This window comes from Hippocampus zosterae, chromosome 2, assembly GCF_025434085.1.
Source record: "Hippocampus zosterae strain Florida chromosome 2, ASM2543408v3, whole genome shotgun sequence".
NCBI classification, from domain to species: Eukaryota; Metazoa; Chordata; class Actinopteri; order Syngnathiformes; family Syngnathidae; genus Hippocampus; species Hippocampus zosterae.
Window position 1 is genome coordinate 2,401,336 of NC_067452.1, and position 20,239 is coordinate 2,421,574.

A 20,239-nucleotide genomic window follows, 5' to 3' on the forward strand; every position below is an offset into this window, starting at 1 on the left:
CTACCACCGAGGAGCTTTTTAACCACATCGGTGACTTCAACCACAGAGATAGGAGAGCCCACCTCAGAGTCCCCAGGCTCTGCTTCCTCCAAGGAAGGCGTGTTGGTGGAGTTGAGGAGGTCTTCGAAGTACTCTGCCCACCGGTTCACAACGTCCCGAGTCGAAGTCAGCAGCGCCCCATCCCCGCTGTACACAGTGTTAGTGGTGCACTGCTTCCCCCTCCTGAGACGTCGGATGGTTGACCAGAATTTCCTCGAAGCCGTCCGGAAGTCGGCTTCAATGGCCTCGCCGAACTCTTCCCACGCTCGGGTTTTTGCCTCGGCGAACACCGAAGCCGCGGTCCGCTTGGCCAGTCGATACCCGTCAGCTGCCTCTGGGGTCCCACAGGCCATCAAGTATCGATAGGACTCCTTCTTCAGCTTGACGGCATCCCTTACTGCTGGTGTCCACCAGCGAGTACGGGGGTTGCCGCCACGACAGGCACCAACCACCTTACGGCCACAACTCAGATTGGCCGCCTCAACAATAGAGGCACGGAACATGGGACTCGGACTCAATGTCCCCCGTCTCCCCCGGAACATGGGAAAAGCTCTGTCGGAGGTGGGAGTTGAAACTCCTGACAGGGGATTCCGCCAGACGCTCCCAACAAACCCTCACTATACGCTTGGGTCTGCCAGGACGGACCGGCATCTTCCCCCACCATCGGAGCCTACTCACCACCAGGTGGTGATCAGTTGACAGCTCCGCTCCTCTCTTCACCCGAGTGTCCAGAACATGCGGCCGCAAAGCCGATGATACAACTACAAAGTCGATCATCGAACTGCGGCCTAGGGTGTCCTGGTGCCAAGTGCACATATGGACACCCTTATGCTTTAACAAGGTGTTCGTTATGGACAATCCGTGACGAGCACAGAAGTCCAATAACAAAACACCACTCGGGTTCTGATCGGGGGGGCCGTTCCTCCCAATCACGCCCCTCCAGGTATCACTGTCATTCCCCACGTGAGCATTGAAGTCCCCCAGCAGAACAAGGGAGTCCCCAGCAGGAGTACTCTCCAGCACACCCTCCAAGGACTCCAAAAAGGGTGGGTATGCTGAGCTGCTGTTTGGTGCATATGCACAAACAACAGTCAGGACCCGTCCAGCCACCCGAAGGCGGAGGGAGGCGACCCTCTCGTCTACCGGTGTGAACCCCAATGTACAGGCACTGAGCCGGGGGGCAATGAGTATGCCCACACCTGCTCTGCGCCTCTCACCGTGAGCAACTCCAGAGTGGAAGAGAGTCCAACCCCTCTCGAGAGAACTGGCACCAGAACCCAGGCTGTGTGTGGAGGCAAGTCCGACTATATCCAGTCGGAAATTCTCTGCCTCACACACCAGCTCGGGCTCCTTCCCTGCCAGAGAGGTGACATTCCATGTCCCAAGAGCTAGCTTCTGCAGCCGAGGATCGGACCGCCAGGGTCCCCGCCTTTGGCTGCCGCCCAGCTCACATTGCACCCGACCCATTTGGCCCCTCTCATTAGCGGTGAGCCCATGGGAAGGGGGACCCACGTTGCCTCTTCGGGCTGTGCCCGGCCGGGCCCCATGGGTGTAGGCCCGGCCACCAGGCGCCTGCCAACGAGCCCCACCTCCAGGCCTGGCTCCAGAAGGGGGCCCCGGTGACCCGCGTCCGGGCAAGGGAGACCTAGATCCATTTATTGTATTCATCATTGGGGTCTTTGAGCCGTGCTTTGTCTGGCCCCTCACCTCGAACCTGTTTGCCATGGGTGACCCTGCCAGGGGCATAAAGCCCCAGACAACTTAGCTTCTAGGATCATTGGGACACACAAACCCCTCCACCACGGTAAGGTGACGACTCACGGAGGGCCCCAGAAAATCCAATTCATTTTATTCTGCTTTGGACATTGAAACTGGAAAATATGACTTGCATTCAATAAGTAAAGAATTCCAATTCCAAGAAACCAAGAAACGATTAAATTCCATATTAGAGTTTGGAATTATGTTGCTTTAAAAACAATTGTAAATTTTTAAGTCAGTTTAAATATACTGTGTGTGCGGTTGTGTTTGTGAACATATATATAATTTTATTTGCTGTAATTATTTTAGGAGTATGTGACATTGGTGATCCTCGTTACTCAAATACTGTATGTAGATGTTGCTCAAAATTTATCATGCTCTCCTTCACATCAGACCTCAAAGTTCACAAAGGCTGTGGGAACTTTGATAATTGACTTAATCATTGGCCATGAAGAGGAGCGGCTGTTACCTGCTCCAAAACGAAGTTTTTGCAGCACCCCTCCCCCCAGACATGAGTTTGTTTACATTTCATTTAGCAGAGCTGCGCAGAAGCCAGCCACAACGCTTTGCAAGAAAAAAATGAGTTAGGTACTGTATTGCAGAAGTGTCCCCAGCATATCCAATTTATTTCATTCAGCTTTGGACATTGAAACTGGAAAATATGACTTGCATTCAATAAGTAAATAATTGTTTCATCTAAATTCCATATTAGAGTTTGGAATTATGTTGCTTTAAAAACAATTGTAAAATTGTAAGTCAGTTTAAATATACTGTGTGTGCGCGGAGTATGTGACATTGGTGAGCCTAGTTACTCAAATACTGTATGTAGATGTTGCTCAAAATTTATCATGCTCGCCTTCACAGCAGACCTCAAAGTTCAAAAAGGCTATGGCAATTTTGATAATTGACTTAGTCATTGGCCATGAAGAGGAGCGGCTGTTACCTGCTCCAAAACGAAGTTTTTGCTGCACCCCTCCCCCCAGACATGAGTTTGTTTACATTTCAATTAGCAGAGCTGCGCAGAAGCCAGCCACAACGCTTTGCAAGAAAAAATGAATTAGGTACTGTATTGCAGAAGTGTCCCCAGCATATCCAATTTGTTTCATTCTGCTTTGGACATTTCAACTGGATCATTATGATTTGCATCCAATAAGTAACAAAAGTAAGTATTCTTTAGTAAGAAATCATGTTTGCGTTGCTCAATCAGTCTTGATAACAGAATTTCCTTATGTGGGACATGACTACGGTACACGTCCTTTATGAACATGCAAGTGTGTTAACAAAATACATGTGTAAGAACACAAGCAGTAAAATGCAAAAATATATGCTCCAACAACACAAATAACACAAAAACGGCAGTATACAGTACAGGTATATGAACAAAATACATTATAACAAGAGTAGTCACAAAATGAGGGCTCTTTGCTCCAAAATGAGACCTATAACAGCTGGTGGCTTTTCTTTCCAATCACTCACTATCTCGAACTTGACCTCCCCTCGATCACCACCCAAGACAGCGTTGCTCAGCTGATGTTGTGCAACAAATGTCTGAAGGCATCCACGGGACCCTTCAAAGTCCTCCATGCCCATAGCGCGATGGAACTCGCCTTCTCTCTGATTAGCGCTCCAGTTAGCGCAAATTGTTTTCAAATCTCTAAATGACCTTTTCAAATCTCTAAATTACCTCGTGCCACCTTACCTCGCTGACCTCATCTGGTCTGCGGACCAGACATTATTAGAAGGACCAAGAACTAAACTGAGGCTCAGAGGGGATGGAGCCTTTTCTGTTGCTGGTCCCTCTCTCTGGAATGACCTCCCACTGAACATTCGGCAAGCCTCCTCGCTGCCCATCTTCAAAACGCGCCTCAAAACTCACTTGTATTCTTTGGCATTTGACTCACCATGACTTAGATTTGTTCTTGGTTTTGCTGTTCGGTGCTTTCTACCGTATTTATTACAGACTGCGTTACTGTTTGTTGTATATGTTAAATTGCTCCATGTAAAGCACTTTGTATGCAGCGATGGCTGTTTGAAAGTGCTCTATAAATAATGTTGAGTTGAGTTAGCATGATAGCAGGTCAAGCATTCCAGGAAACGTTCATTTACTCTACAGTCCGTCGAGCCACAAGCAACTTGCTTTGAGCATCTAATCGGATGCATTCCATGTTCCCTTCCACAGTCATTACCATTCCTTTGTTTGGATGCAACGATCGACAGGACGTAAATGTAAATGAATGGAATAGAAAGTCGTTCACGATTCCAGTAAACTCATGCTAATAGAGAGATTCTGCTGTTTTTGTGCCAAAGAGAGTAAAAAGTGGTGCAGACAGTTATTCCGCGGTATCGAACGGGACTTGCTTGAGTTTGCTCTAATTCGAGCTTCGGTATGGCTTCCAGGTTCCAGGTATCGGAACGTTCGTCCGTTGTTATGAATCGATCACTAATGTAATATCCATCCATCCATATTCCACCGCTTATCCAAGGTCGGGTAACAGGGGCAGCAGCTTTAGCAGGGAAGCCCAGACTTCCCTCTCCCCAGCCACTTCTCCTAGCTCTTCCCGGGGATTCTGAAACGTTCCCAGGCCAGCTGAGTGACACAGTCTCTCCAGCGTGTCTTGGGTTGTCCCCGGGGCCTCCTGCCGGTGGGACATGCCCGGAACACCTTTAAAACTCATTTCGGCCGCTTGTATCTGGGATCTCATTCTTTCGGTCACGACTCATTGCTCATGACAGTAGATGAGGGTTGGAACGTAGATCAACCGGTAAATTGAGAGCTTCGCCCTTTGGCTCAGCTCCTTCTTCACCACGACTGACCGATACAAAGCGCGCAGAGCAAGCAGCAGCCGCTTCACCGCTGCGCCTGTCGATCTCTCATTCCCTCCTGCCCTCACTTGCAAACAAGACCCCAAAATACTTAAACTCCTCCACTTGGGACAAGATCTCCTCCCCGACCCGGAGAGAGAACTCCACCCTTTTCCGACTGATTTTCATCCCAACCACTTCATACTCAGCTGCGAAACGCTCAAGTGAGAGTTGAAGGGCCCTGCTTGAAAGAGCCAACAGTCCCACATCATCTGCAATAAGCAGAGATGTAATACTGAGGCCACCAAAATGGACCCCCATCAACACTTACACTGCGCCTAGAAATTGCCAATGTCCGTAATGTTTATGAACAGAATCGATGACAAAGGGCAGCCTTGGCGGAGTCCAACCCTCACTGGAAACGATTCTGACTTACTGCCGGTAATGTGAACCAAATTCTGACATCTGTGGTGGAGGGACCAAAGTGCCCGCATCAGGGGACTCGGTACCTCATACTCCTGAAGCAATCATATAATGTAATATCGTACTCAAATGTGTAATGCATAGATTTTTATTCTGGGTGAGGGAATTTTCGTTTGACAGAAGTCAATAGATGGCAATACTTACTGTAATTATGTTTCATTGAACAATTATAATATTTAAGTCTGGTTTAAAAAATATGAACAGGTATATACATTTGTGTTATTACAGTTGCTGAAACATATAGATGTTGCTTGAAATTTATCATGCTCCCCTCAAAACAGACCGCAGAGTAAAATAAAAGTTAAAGGCTGAGCAATTTTAGTTTATCGTTGGCCATGAAGGGGGGAGGGGCTGTTCCCAGCTCCAAACCCTCGCAGTTGCACTCACTGTTTGAACCTAGTTTATTCAGCTCCCCTCCCCCACACTAGTTTGAGCACGTGATCAACTAGGAGCGCGGTTCATACAGCAGCAACAAAGCTTTGCAAGAAGAGTTGAGTGTTGCAGTCGTGTCCCCAGAAAATCTAATTCGTTTTTTTCTGCTTTGGACATCGAAACTGTATAATACGAATTGCATCCAATAAGTAAATAATAATGATGTTTCATCACAATTCCATATTAGCATTTGGGAATAATGTTGCTTTCAGAACAATTACAATATTTTAAGTCGTTTTTAAAATATGTGTGTGTGTGTATATACTGTATATATATACAGTATGTATATACACACACATGTATATATGCTGTGCTCATTTTAGGAGTACATGACATTGGTGTAAACAAGAGTTCATAAAATATGTTGATATTGCTTGACATTTACTATGCCCCACTTCAAAACGGACCTCAGAGGAAAAGTGAAGGAGTTTTGGTTATGAAGGGGCGGGGCTGTTTTCACACCCCAAAACGTCACAGTTACGTTGCAGGAAACGAGTTTCTACAGCTACCCTCCCCCACATCACACTCGCTGACCATCAATTAGGAAACGCGCGCTTTGCTACCTGCACAAAAGGAAGGCGTTGAGAAGAGTGAGCGTACGAGTCAGCATCATCGAGAAAACCCCAGAAAGTGACAAATACTTCAGAATTAAAGCAGGTAAGACACTCAAGTTTTGAATATTTTCTTACAAGTTAGTTATTCTAAGTAATTCGGGCAGGCTCAAAGGTTCGTGTTATATCAGCATTAGAGTGAAACCAACTATATGAATAACTCTACTATGCTGTACCTAAGGAGTTGTCACCAAGATAGAAAGTTTCCTCTCAAACAATAAACTTTCAATAGGCCGTCAGACACACAATACAGCGCCACAGAATAGGCCGTTGGTGTGGTAAAATGAAGTTTTAACACCCCCCCCCCCGCCGCCGTCGTCTCGCCGTCGTCGTCGTCGCCATTTTAGTTGAGCAGAAAATTAGTTGCAAATGACCCAGCGTCTTTCGCCGCCGCCGCCATCTTAGTTGAGCAGAGAATTAGTTGCAAATGGAACCAGTGTCTTTCCATATACAGAAAGTAACTGCAAAAAGACGATGTAAAATACCAAGCAATTTACAGATAAAGTGGGTTGAACGAAATATTATACTGTGAACCATTATCAACACAAAAGTTAAAATTAAATAATAAATGAATAAAAAACAATAATAAAGGTTAAATGTGTGGATCACCAAAACCTATGCATTTTGGGCTGAAAAACCCCCCACTTATATGAGGAGAGATGCATATTTTCTATGTTTGTTAAGCTTTCTACTATTTTATGGGGACATTTTGATGATTTTTTTTGTGGCAACATACATTGTCACTGTCATCAACCTTTGCGATTTGTAACCACACTCGCTCATCGTTTATTGATCCCAAATATCCTTATTGGCAAAGCCGAATTAGTGGTGATTGAAACTTTGACTTTTCAAACGTCAAACCAGTTATTGGCCCAGGCTTATAAAAACATACTAGTGATGCATTCTCAGCATGAATCTTAACCTTATCATACTCATATCAACTTAGTGATTAGACGTTAATCGGCAAATTAGTGGATGAATGTTGATGTTGATTTTCTGAAATATCGATTGCTGGTATTGGCAGCCTCCACGATAACCTTAAAATAATGCCAGTATCAGCCTGATACCATTATTTGGTTTCGGCACTTACCTATCTTTGCCAAGCACTGGAAATGAGTGATATAGACATTTTTAAAAATTATAATAAGTCGACTTTTAATTGATTACCCGGTCAGTTTCAAATGCTGTATTTGCCCATATTAAACAAAATAAGTTATTTCTATAAGGTATTTCTGTTTTGCCATGTTAATGTGTTCGATTAATATTTTATCCCACAGAACTATCTTGTCATGTAAGCCTGAATTATCAGTACTATTCTCTAACATCATTAATTGCAATGGTATTTTCTGATCTTTTTTTTTTTTTTAAATAACAGATGGACAATCCCACTGAAGATGGTGATTATTCTGACTCAAGTCTTTTTGGATCAGATGAGGAATACAAACCAACTAAGACATCCTCTGAGTCGAGTGATGACGAGGAGATATTCCATCCAAAGGTAGAAAAATTGTTCTTATGATACATCCAGTGAAGACTCTACAAGTCATCAGACATATGAAGCAGAGGAGCACAGTCATGTCTGCAATTCGTAAAGAAGGTAACCCATTAACCTATGTAAAAACAAAAGATGAGCAAAGAAGATCCTTCTTTAACCATAAAAGCATTTACAAAAAGGGAAGGCAAACGAGTTTGGCACAGAAGTCATTATTGCTTCTACTGTGGCCAATCAAATTTAAAGATGGCAAGGCAATTGGAAAGGAAACATAAGGCATCACAAAATAAATTCTGTAACATAAAGGAACAAATTACACAATCAACTCTGAGACGGTGCAGTCTCCTACAAAAGGAAAGATGACAGAAGTACAAACGAGCACGAAAGCAACACATTCTACCCGTATGTAATCAACTCTTTTCACGCGTAGCAAGTCTACTCCTGTAGCGTTCACACGTCCCATTTTATATCGGTGCTGCCCCGCATACTAGCATTTACTCCAGAGTAAATGTTTAAACCACCTCCTGAGCAGGGTTACATTTGCTCCGTTTTAAGCTGTTTTCAGGGGCTACACTGGTGTAACTTTGTACGTGGCAACGCTCGACATGGGGGCAGTCGGCTTTTGGGGTGGGGGGGGCAGAACGGATGAATGGACATGTCAAGAGTTTTAATTTCTCCATAATTTGTTCCGGTCAGTTGTCACGCAGTATGAGGAACATATATAAATTATATTTAATCCTTGTGTATTTTTAGCCGTTATAAATCAAATGTTTCTTGGGGGAAATAATGCGGCGTAAATTCACTCTAGCACCTAAAGCACTATGAAATTACATACAACAAAGATTTCTACTGTACAATATTACACGATCGATTACAGCATTGTTTTGGGTATTTTTGTATTTAGATTCATGTTCTTACCATTTCATTTATCAAATGCATTGCCCACACTGGACAATGTAATCTATCAATATAAAAGATGTTTTTCGAAACCCCTGCTATTCGCGTTCAATAGAGACCAGGCTCGTTCACTGGCTGCCACTGGAATGCACTTGAAGGGGGAAGATAATTTATGGATGATAGTTATTTTGAATCAGGAATTAGTATTTTATTTCTGCCAAATATTTGCATTGGTCTAACAAAATGTAATTATGTCGGTTGGTTCACACTGACTAGCATGAAATCATACAACATGTTCTTGTAACATACCTTTCAAATGTTATATGTTGCCCAGTAAATCTTCTCTATTCTTAATGGAAGCACGAACTTGTATTTAATACATAATACAATGATTTGCATGTCATGTTCAACCTCTATTTACCGTATTTTCACGACTATTCGACGCATCGTACTAATGGCCGCAGTCTCATTAATGCGTGACATTTCTGTATTTTACACATACACAGGACGCATCGTACGAATAGCCGCAGTTTTACAGTGGTAAAACATACGCCAGCTTAAACATACGGCATGCATGCGCGCACTCTAACACGTTAGCTTGAAGCATACGGTAGCATGCCAAGACATACAGATAAGATAAAAACAAGTTTTTAAAAAGGCAACGAAAGCAGAACTGAGTTCGGGTGTATTTTATTTAGCCATCGTACAATGTTCTCACGTTTTCGATCAATCATCACCCAGAAATCCATCAAAGTCCTCATCCTCTGTATCAGAAGCAGAGGACTGCACATCTCAGTTGTCATTGAATGCATCACATGCTAGTGTGAGTTGCTACGCATTGCCGAGCGGAAAGAAGGAGTAGCAACAGCAAAGTCAACATTTCTCTCGTGTGAAGCTTTCCCACATTTGAAAGTAAAGAACAGAGCGAAACATGGTGGCAGCGCGTGTGTGTGTAGAAAGAATTGAACAATTGTGCAAGTACCGTAATCCATCAAAAACGCCGCGTTCCCTCTCGTTGTTGCGTATTGTGGCGTAACTCGCCCAGCGCTGCCTCTCACTCTTTGTAAAGTTGTGTTTGCCATCGATCATTGTTCCCATGCTGTTCGCAACTTTACTTTGAACGCCCGGTTGATGCCAATGTCCAGCGGTTGGAGTTCTTTAGTCAAGCCTCCGGGAATAACGGCAAGCTCAGAGTTCATTTGCTTGACTTGATTTTTCACCGCTGCTGTGAGATGGTCACGCATGCCAAAAGCATAACCGGTGGCTTTAAGTTTTAACTGAGCTTCGTAGGCATGTCTCTTTGTCGAATTTATTTTCAGGGGTTCTTAGAAACCAAAACCGGAGTTGTTTTGCAACAATGCACATTGCCACACGCTATACAAGTGTTGGTACTGGCTTGAGGCGTCCACTTACACGCCCACCCTTCACCATTGGTGGACTAGCTTGTCTGTCCTCTCTCTCCCCCTCTCTCTCCCTCTCCATATATGTATATATACACGCCCACCCTTCTCTGATTGGCCGACTTCTTTCACAGTCACTTCCGCCTTTTCTCTATATAAACAGCGTGTTGGCTGTCAGTCAGATTTTGGAACTCAGCGCATATAAAGGACGCTCCGCACCATAAGGCGTCCTGTCCATTTTGGAGAAAATTTAAGACTTTTAATGGCGCCTTATAGTCGTGAAAATACGGTAATTGGCTACACTACTATGTTGGAATTGATGGCTGCAACACGTTCCAAACAAGCTGGGACAAGGTTGTTTTGGATGCAGTGCTCTCTGATAGGTCGAAGGTCATGGCCTTTGAATGTTATCTGTTTTTGGCCTTGCCGCTTACATGCACTGATTGGTCCAGATTCTCTGAACCTTTTGATATTATGGACCAAAGATGACGTAATCCCTCAATTCCTTGCAATTATACGTTGTGAAACTGTCCTTCAACGATTCAACTTGTGGTGACCCTCACCCAATCTTTGCTTGGGAATTCAGGATAGCTACTTTTTGACCCAATCATGGCACCCACCCATTCACAGTTAGCCTGTTCACCGGTGGGATGTGACAAACAGGGGTTTGATGAGCATTTCTCAACATTATTTTTTTTGCTAGCTGTTCCATCTTTTATGGAACGCATTACAGCCATTAAATTCTAAGTTAAATATTATTGGAAAAAATTAAATGTACCAATTTGAACATTGAATGTTGTCTTGTCTTTGTAATGCTTCACTTAAATATAGGTTGGACATGATTTGCAAATCATTGTATTCTGTTTTGATTGATGAGCATAATGTCCCAATTTCACTGGAATTGGGTTACTAAATGAATGCCTTGATAGCATATTTTTGTTCAACAATGATGTTTGTTCTCCTTTTCATGTGGTGGTATCGACCTTTAGCCCCAAAAAGGGAAAAGCATCTCTCCAAAAGAGGGAAGACTGAATTGGATGGTAAGCTTTGGATGAGGAACTATATCTCTTTTTTCATAATTTAACCAGTTAAAATGCATGCAACGTATTTGACAATGAGTGTCAAATCAGGGATGTCCCATTTCATTGCAGATTCGAGTCCAGGCGGGAACCCTGGCGGTCCGATCCTTGGCTGCAGAAGCTAGCTCTTGGGACATGGAATGTCACCTCTCTGGCAGGGAAGGGGCCCGAGCTGGTGTGTGAGGCAGAGAATTTCCGACTGGATATAGTCGGACTTGCCTCCACACACAGCCTGGGTTCTGGTACCAGTTCTCTCGAGAGGGGTTGGACTCTCTTCCACTCTGGAGTTGCTCACGGTGAGAGGCGCAGAGCAGGTGTGGGCATACTCATTGCCCCCCGCCTCAGTGCCTGTACATTGGGGTTCACACCGGTAGACGAGAGGGTTGCCTCCCTCCGCCTTCGGGTGGGTGGACGGGTCCTGACTGTTGTTTGTGCATATGCACCAAACAGCAGCTCAGCATACCCACCCTTTTTGGAGTCCTTGGAGGGTGTGCTGGAGAGTACTCCTGCTGGGGACTCCATTGTTCTGCTGGGGGACTTCAATGCTCACGTGGGCAATGACAGTGATACCTGGAGGGGCGTGATTGGGAGGAACGGCCCCCCCGATCAAAACCCGAGTGGTGTTTTGTTATTGGACTTCTGTGCTCGTCACGGATTGTCCATAACGAACACCTTGTTCAAACATAAGGGTGTCCATATGTGCACTTGGCACCAGGACAGCCTAGGCCGCAGTTCGATGATCGACTTTGTAGTTGTATCATCGGATTTGCGGCCGCATGTTCTGGACACTCGGGTGAAGAGAGGGGCGGAGCTGTCAACTGATCACCACCTGGTGGTGAGTAGGCTCCAATGGTGGGGGAAGATGCCGGTCCGTCCTGGCAGACCCAAACGTATAGTGAGGGTTTGTTGGGAGCGTCTGGCGGAATCCCCTGTCAGAAGGAGTTTCAACTCCCACCTCCGACAGAGCTTTTCCCATGTTCCGGGGGAGACGGGGGACATTGAGTCCGAGTGGACCATGTTCCGTGCCTCTATTGTTGAGGCGGCCAATCTGAGTTGTGGCCGTAAGGTGGTTGGTGCCTGTCGTGGCGGCAATCCCCGTACTCGCTGGTGGACACCAGCAGTAAGGGATGCCGTCAAGCTGAAGAAGGAGTCCTATCGAGCCTTTATGGCCTGTGGGACCCCAGAGGCAGCTGACGGGTATCGACTGGCCAAGCGGACCGCGGCTTCGGTGTTCGCCGAGGCAAAAACCCGAGCGTGGGAAGAGTTCGGTGAGGCCATGGAAGCGGACTTCCGGACGGCTTCGAGGAAATTCTGGTCCACCATCCGACGTCTCAGGAGGGGGAAGCAGTGCACCACTAACACTGTGTACAGTGGGGATGGGGCGCTGCTGACTTCGACTCGGGACGTTGTGAACCGGTGAGCAGAGTACTTCGAAGACCTCCTCAACTCCACCAACACGCCTTCCTTGGAGGAAGCAGAGCCTGGGGACTCTGAGGTGGGCTCTCCTATCTCTGTGGTTGAAGTCACTGATGTGGTTAAAAAGCTCCTCGGTGGCAAGGCCCCAGGGGTGGATGAGATCCGCCCGGAGTTCCTCAAGGCTCTGGATGTTGTGGGGCTGTCCTGGTTGACATGCCTTTGCAACATCGCGTGGTCAACAGGGAGAGTGCCTCTGGATTGGCAGACCGGGGTGGTAGTCCCTCTTTTTAAAAAGGGGGACCGGAGGGTGTGTTCCAACTACAGAGGGATCACACTCCTCAGCCTCCCTGGTAAGGTCTATTCAGGGGTGCTGGAGAGGAGGGTCCGTCAGGAAGTCGAGCCTCCAATTGAGGAGGAGCAGTGTGGTTTTCGTCCCGGCCGTGGAACAGTGGACCAGCTCTACACCCTTAGCAGGGTCCTTGAGGGTATGTGGGAATTCGCCCAACCAGTCTACATGTGTTTTGTGGACTTGGAGAAGGCGTTTGACCGTGTCCCTCGGGGAGTTCTGTTGGGGGTGCTTCGTGGGTATGGGGTACCGAACCCCCTGATACGGGCTGTTCGGTCACTATACCACCGATGTCAGAGTTTGGTTCGCATTGCCAGCAGTAAGTCGGAATCGTTTCCAGTGGGGGTAGGACTCCGCCAAGGCTGCCGTTTGTCGCTGATTCTGTTCATAACCTTTATGGACAGAATTTCTAGGCGCAGCCGAAGCGTTGAGGGGGTCCGTTTTGGGGGCCTCAGTATTGCATCCCTGCTTTTTGCAGATGATGTGGTGCTGTTGGCTCCTTCAAACGGGGCTCTCCAACTCTCACTGGAGCGTTTCGCAGCCGAGTGTGAAGCGGTTGGGATGGAAATCAGCACCTCCAAATCTGAAACCATGGTCCTCGGTCGGAAAAGGGTGGAGTGCCCTCTCCGGGTCGGGGAGGAGATCTTACCCCAAGTGGAGGAGTTCAAGTATCTTGGGGTCTTGTTCACGAGTGGGGGTAGGAGGGAGCGGGAGATCGACAGGCGGATCGGTGCAGCGTCTGCTGTGATGCGGACGTTGTATCGGTCTGTCGTGGTGAAGAAGGAGCTGAGCCAAAGGGCGAAGCTCTCAATTTACCGGTCGATCTACGTCCCAACCCTCACCTATGGTCATTAGCTATGGGTCGTGACCGAAAGAACGAGATCCCGGATACAAGCGGCTGAAATGAGTTTTCTCCGCAGGGTGTCCGGGCTCTCCCTTAGAGATAAGGTGAGAAGCTCAGTCATCCGGGAGGGGCTCAGAGTCGAGCCGCTTCTCCTCCACATCGAGAGGAGCCAGATGAGGTGGCTTGGGCATCTGATTCGGATGCCTCCTGAGCGCCTCCCCGGTGAGGTGTACCGGTCATATCCCACCGGGAGGAGACCCAGGACACGCTGGAGAGACTATGTCACCCAGCTTGCCTGGGAACGACTCCGGATCCCCGGGGAGAGCTGGAAGAAGTAGCTAGGGAGAGGGAAGTCTGGGCTTCCCTGCTAAAGCTGTTGCCCCCGCGACCCGGCCCCGGATAAGCGGTAGATGATGGATGGATGGAAAAAACCTTACACCCAAAGAGCAGGCAAAATCTAAATTGGAGAAAAAGACAAGTACTTTTATTTTTTTTACGTATAAAATCCACATTGTAAAGCTATCACAAGGTGGTCTTTGTGAGTATCATTAAATTGCAATTGTCATCATATTTAGGGTCTCCCAGAGCAAATTTGAGGAGACCATGGAATGAAGAAGAAAAGGCTGCTGTTGAAAAACACCTGGGGAGACTTATAAAAGGGTGTCAAGCAAGAACAATGCACTGACTGCAAAATGAAAGAGCCGCAGGCCTTGGGTCAAAGAACCTGTAAAGACGTAAAGAACTTCAAGAAAAGATCTGCTTCTCGAGTTCTTCATTTTTAAATTTAAATTTTCTTGCTGGAGTATTTTTTTTTCAATTCTTTTCTACTCTTCCTGAGCAGTGTTGTTAAAAATGTTCTACTTGAGGTGAGATTTAATGTTGACATGTACTTATAAAGTTTTACAATACATTTGATTTAGTTCCGTAAATTAATTGGCCAAAGCATGGGTCACTTTTATTGTAGTAGTAATTGTACAGCAATCAATCGGTTCAAGTTGTGATTGATATATAATGTATAAATGAGGAACTCTGCTTATCTTAAGTTGAAACTATCAAATTATTCATAAAACAGACTACTCACACTTTTTAAAATTAAAATACAAAATGTCTGCTGTGTAATTGCAGGTTAATAAGAGAGGAAAAACTCTGAAGGCCATACCAAAAGTTGATTTGTATGCTTAACTGCAACAAAACCAAAAAAGATAAGATATTTTAACCAAAGTCACAACAGGAGTGAGGACTTTGAATGTGCCCATTCAGAGTCCTCACTCCTGCTATGATTTCAGTTTCAAGTCTACTTTTTATTGCTCTGTTTTTTAAAGAAGTTGAAGTGGGGAAAGTAGTTGGGGTGACATCTAGTGTACAAATCTAAGACTAGTTCCTCTCTAAACCTATCAGAAAGGGTGGTCCTCACTCCCTATCTGGAGTTACCCGGACCTCACAAATACAGTCTTACAGGAATGTGTGTGTGTGTGTGTGTGTGTGTGTGTGTGTGTGTGTGTGTGTGTGTGTCAAGATCTTTGCCCAATCACTGTATGATGAAGATACACTTTTTTTATTTTTTATTTTGGAACATGTGTGGGGACAGGAGGATGACGGACTGACATTTGACGGACTGGCAGAGCAGTGAAATTTATTGACGGAAGCGCAATTAAAATAAGATGACGGACTGACAGAATGATAGTTTTGTTGAACTTGAATTAATGCCAGACTGACGCAATGAGGGACGGGTACACAAACCGACAAATTACAGACCGGGAAATTTTTGTAAATTGCCCACCTCTGGCTCTTTGTAAACACTTTGCGAGAGACTGTATTCATAACGCACACACTGTTTGTTCCATTAAATGTGAAGGAGCTTCAGTCTGTCAGAGAAGACGTGACCTAAAACATGTTATACTGACACCTGGTGATCAACAACTATACAACTTACAACTGAATGAGTGTGAGGGTGTGTTACCTGAATGTTGAGGCTGGACACAACCACATCTCCTGTCGGTGTGATGATGGGCAGGTTTTCGCATCGAATACCCTTATCCACACTGACCACCTGACCTGCAGCAGGATGACACAACAAACCAAAGCTCAGGTGTGACATCAATATTTCTTTGAACCTTCCTCTTTTCAAGGCATAAGTGAAATTATTTTTATTCATTCATTCATTTTCCGATCCGCTTTATCCTCAAAAAGGTCACGCGGGGTGCTGGAGCCTATCCCAGCTGTCTTTGGGCAGTCGGCGGGGGACATCCTGAACCGGTTGCCAGCCAATTGCAATTGAATGTCTTCATCCTGGACTGTAAATCATTTTGAGAGGATAGGATCATCTGGGTGAAGAAACACCAGCTTTTCTTGTCACAGCAAATCATTATAAACACGGGTGGCTGCCTCAGTTATGCGCTCCCTGGTTTGTCCCTTGTGTATGTCATTTACCTTTGTTTTTGGTGACCCTACGCCGCTTACTGAAGAAAAGACTGACTAAGCATTCGGGAGTGTAAGCGGTCGGCAAGTGCTCTCATGAGCCTTGCTGTTTTTGTTGTTTTTGTGTTTGTTTTGTCACTTTGTGTTTGTTGTTACGTCGTGTGGACATGATGTGGACTTTTTCAGCATTTTTTGGCCACGACAGTCATCAAGGAGGAGACTCAGTGCTTGATGGTTGCGCCTTCTCGGCAGCATGGGTGTACCAGCACTGTTTTTGACTGGGAGGAATGTCGGCGCCATTTGACTGTTGTTGCTGGACAGTCCCGGGGAGCTTGTGTCTTGCGCCTGTAATGGGCAGCATTTTTCACACCCTCGCTTTGTTCAGCGGAGAGATTGGCGCTGTTGAAAGGTCTGCAGCTGGATGGATACAAGGCTTGAGGAGCCGACGATGAGAAGTAAGGAGCGCTAGCGCGGAGCGCCGATGCGGATTTGTTAACTGGGAGTCAGCATAACAGCATAACGTCTCTGACCCACTGGTGAAAGGACACTTTGATACTCTCCTCTTTCATCTATAACTGCTTCAGACAACAAAGTGTATGCAGAAAAGTGGTGAAGATTGCACGACTGTCTCTGTCCTATGTGTTGTCTTGGTTTATTTTTGTTATTTTGACTTCAAAATGGCGCCGCAAGAGTGGCTGCCTTTCCAGCAGCTCCTATTTTTTTGTTGTTCTACTTCTTCCTTTCATAACTTTGCTGCTGTGAATCTGGAATTTCTCCATTGCGAGACTAATAAAGGTTTTCTTAATCTTAATCTTAGCGACACCTAGATTTTTTCAAACACCATAGACATGGAGCAAGCTCAATCAACTAGCTCCAGCAGCAAAGTGGCTAACATCACATTAGCTGTCGGGGTAGTAGTTAATGTTTGGCCGCTGAGGTTCAAGGGATGAACTTGATAACTTACCTACCAGACATGGAGCTCTGTGTCACAGAAAGCAGTCAACTGAATGCCGCTTAGGCAGCCGAAGTGAGCCGAGCTAATGCTGGCTTCTGTCCGCCCAAAGTCGGAGCTGTGTACTGTGGTGTGGCGGGTGCTCAATGAAGTATAGTATATAGTATATAGTATATAGTATATAGTATATAGTATATAGTATAGGCAACTGCGCGATAACCCCATGGAGGTTGAGTTGGCAAAATTTCAAAGTTGGAAAATTCGAGCGTGCCTTGGACCCTCCACTGGCAATTTTGCCTCATTCTCGCAAATCAAGCATTTGGGATTGGGAAGGAGAACATTATCGAACCCTTCTCTACGCATCCAAATGAAAAATTTGTTCTTCTCACTTAACGTTGTGATTCTATTGAACAACCTAAATCGTTCTTGGCATATAATGATTAATTATGTTTTGCTACTTAAGTCTATCTCTAGCTATCTAAAGCTATCTCTACCTCGCGTCTCCAGATGGCTACAGACTCTGTGGCCTGCTTGGTCTCTCTCTGAGGAGCGTTGGTAGATTCCTTCTGTGACATCCTCAAAGACATCCAACATCTCTGAGACACGAGCAGTGTAGCCAGCTAGCTCTGTGACCTAGACACGGATATCTAGGTGTTAGCAAGCTGATTTTGAAATGTTGGTGTGGCTCGAAAGGCCGAAGGTCGGGAACCTCCTTGTAGGAGCTCATAATCCTTTCCACGGCATCAGCCCCAGCATTGAGCAAGTTTCTGGCAGTGGTGAAGGCTTGTGTCCTTTCACTCACAAGCTCCTCCTCCTTCATCACCATGGCTGCTTGCTTCACCTCATCAGAGTCTGACAGCAAGACAGGGTTAGAAGTGGCGCAGCCTAACTAGCAACCAAAGTACGTTCACACTTGTGCTTACCATGTTCGGCGTATCCAGTGGCAGTGACGATGGGTACGGCGACCATGAGTAGGCCTGAGGCGCTCCACATGTACTTCATTAGGAATTGTTCCAGCATGACATACCACAGACGCTTGACCAGGATGTGGTGGATCTGATGGGACAATGCCTTGTAGCTCTTCTGCAGCTGGGCCATCTCTACCTACAAATCAAAAAACAGCACACATGAGTGGCACGCATGAGGGTTCTGTCTCAATAGGGCAATTATGACCTGGTGTCCTCCGTAGAAGGCAATCTCTTCAGCGTTGGCAATGATGCGTGAGTGCATGTGCCTCAGGTCACCCTTACGCCGCGCTTCCTCAGCGACCAGCTTACCAAAGTGAGGTGAACACGAGCGGAGCACTTTGGCTGTGAGTACCACTACAAGGCCAGCAATAACTGAGGGCCAGGTAGTATTGGCTCCTGCACGAGAGACAACCGCAGTGTCCGTCACTGCTTCTGCTACCGCAAAACAATAACATAACCACGGCAGCAGCCCACCTTTGGAGTGAGCAGTGCGCAGAAGTGTGTAGCCAGTGACGGCCACGTCCAGAATGGGCTTGGTCAAGTTGGAGTAGAGGTGGGCCACTGAGGCGCAGAACATCACAATGTCTTCTGTCAGAGACTGGTCCGGATTCGACAGTCGGGCGTCCATGTTGCTGACTCGGTAGTACGTCTTGACACACAGCACAGACCAGATGGTGTGACATTGTCCTGCCCCTTCCTAATTTGTGACCAGCAAGATGCTACCTGGTTGCTGAAGTAAAGTTGGTATGCGTGGTTGACCAGCCGACTCCGGAAACGAAGGGTCAGTTGACCTTCCAGGAACCTGATGGCACTGTTGATGAAAGTTGCGGGAACGGCAACAAGGAGCCACTTGAGGAGCTGCAATAAGAAGGCACGCGAGTCCTTCTTCACGATGCTCTTGACGATTATGCCTGCACATAGTGGCAAAGGGTGGGGCTAAACTAAATCATAAGTATCTTGTTAGGGTTGAAGGAAGCTATGCTTCCTATACACAGAGGATGTTTATGGCTCAACTACGCTAGCACACACTGACCATCCAGAGTGGCGACATAGATGGACAAGAAGGTTCTGGAGATGAGAGTGAGCGAATGCAGGACGAGCACAGCCACCTCAGGACAAAGTAACCGTGGAAATAACAACTTCAATAGCCGAGCAAGTCGAACAATGAACTCCCTGTTCATTGATGGAGACCTACACACACACACACACACACACACACACACACACACACACACACACACACACACAGAGGTTAATGAAGGATTGAAATAAGAATCAGCATCAGATTTATTAGCCAGTATGAAAGAACCACACAAGGAATTTATTTCCCAGTTACAGCCCATTCGGAAGAAGATAAACAAAACGGCAAATAACCAACATGGGGGAGACAGAACGAGAAGCCTGGTGGGTCGCTGTTAAGCACCCTGAAATCTTCAGTGTGTAGGGAAAACAGTCGGGACGGGAAGTGAAAAAAAATGACAGACTCCATTCATTCTCCTTAAATGGAAGGATGAAATGGAGGTTCTAGTCAGCGAAAAAACGTTAGCAGTACATTTAAAAAGACACTTCAACAATTCTCGAGACTTAGCATTCATGAACAGGGTGGGGAAGGGGAGGGGAGAAGCATCACAATGTGTGAAACGGATGGAACACAATAGGTGTGCTCAAGTCTCTACAGCTGTGCCGTCGGGGAGGGGTGTCCAACGAAGACGTTGACATTGCGCGTGCAGCTGCAAGGCCAAGACGTTATCAGTTACAGGCTCGGGTAAAGGGAATGATATTGGGTTCCTCGTGTCCGTAATTTCCCATCCAGGAGAAAGTCCAGAAAACAATTGGGAACAAGCCGTCTACAATTTCTGACAGCCTTGAACGTCTTTTAGCATGTTACTCTACGTGGCTTCAATCTGCCTAATTCTTGATCAATCAATTTTCCAGGTTGCTTCAAGTACCCTCTGTCTTTTCCGTTCTGTGAATCAATTCAAACACCGCATTTTCTTTGGAGTTGAGTTTGGTCAACCCGCCCGACAGCCACTTGTAGGCCGTCAACTTATTCCATTCAATTGAAGCAGCTCCCGTCAGCTGAATTTTTCAAACTTCTAACAGTGAAAAGCAGGATACCTGGTATCAAAAGGGTAATATTCTCTACGGACGTTTTTTTGCTTTTCACGAGGGAGTTCGGTAACACTGAATTGTGAAAAATGAGTGATTACTGTGTGTTTGTGTCTGTGTGTATATACCCTAATGTACTCCCTCCTCTTTGCATACAATTTATTATGAATGCCATCCATCCATCCACTATCTG

At 46.1% G+C, this 20,239-nt stretch overlaps 1 protein-coding gene across 5 annotated transcripts in view; it reads right to left on the reverse strand.

Moving 5' to 3' along the window:
- abcd1 (ATP-binding cassette, sub-family D (ALD), member 1) overlaps positions 1-20,239 on the reverse strand; it is a 56,587-nt gene that overhangs the window by 22,590 nt on the left and 13,758 nt on the right. For all 5 annotated transcript variants that reach the window (XM_052058744.1, XM_052058745.1, XM_052058743.1 and 2 more), the window contains exons 5-12: positions 18,971-19,128; positions 18,661-18,848; positions 18,412-18,586; positions 18,143-18,333; positions 17,893-18,073; positions 17,679-17,821; positions 17,464-17,602; positions 15,560-15,654 (exon numbers count right to left, since the gene is read on the reverse strand). In XM_052058744.1, coding sequence (XP_051914704.1) covers positions 15,560-15,654; positions 17,464-17,602; positions 17,679-17,821; positions 17,893-18,073; positions 18,143-18,333; positions 18,412-18,586; positions 18,661-18,848; positions 18,971-19,128 — 1,270 coding nt within the window. The remainder of the gene's footprint in view (positions 1-15,559; positions 15,655-17,463; positions 17,603-17,678; positions 17,822-17,892; positions 18,074-18,142; positions 18,334-18,411; positions 18,587-18,660; positions 18,849-18,970; positions 19,129-20,239) is intronic.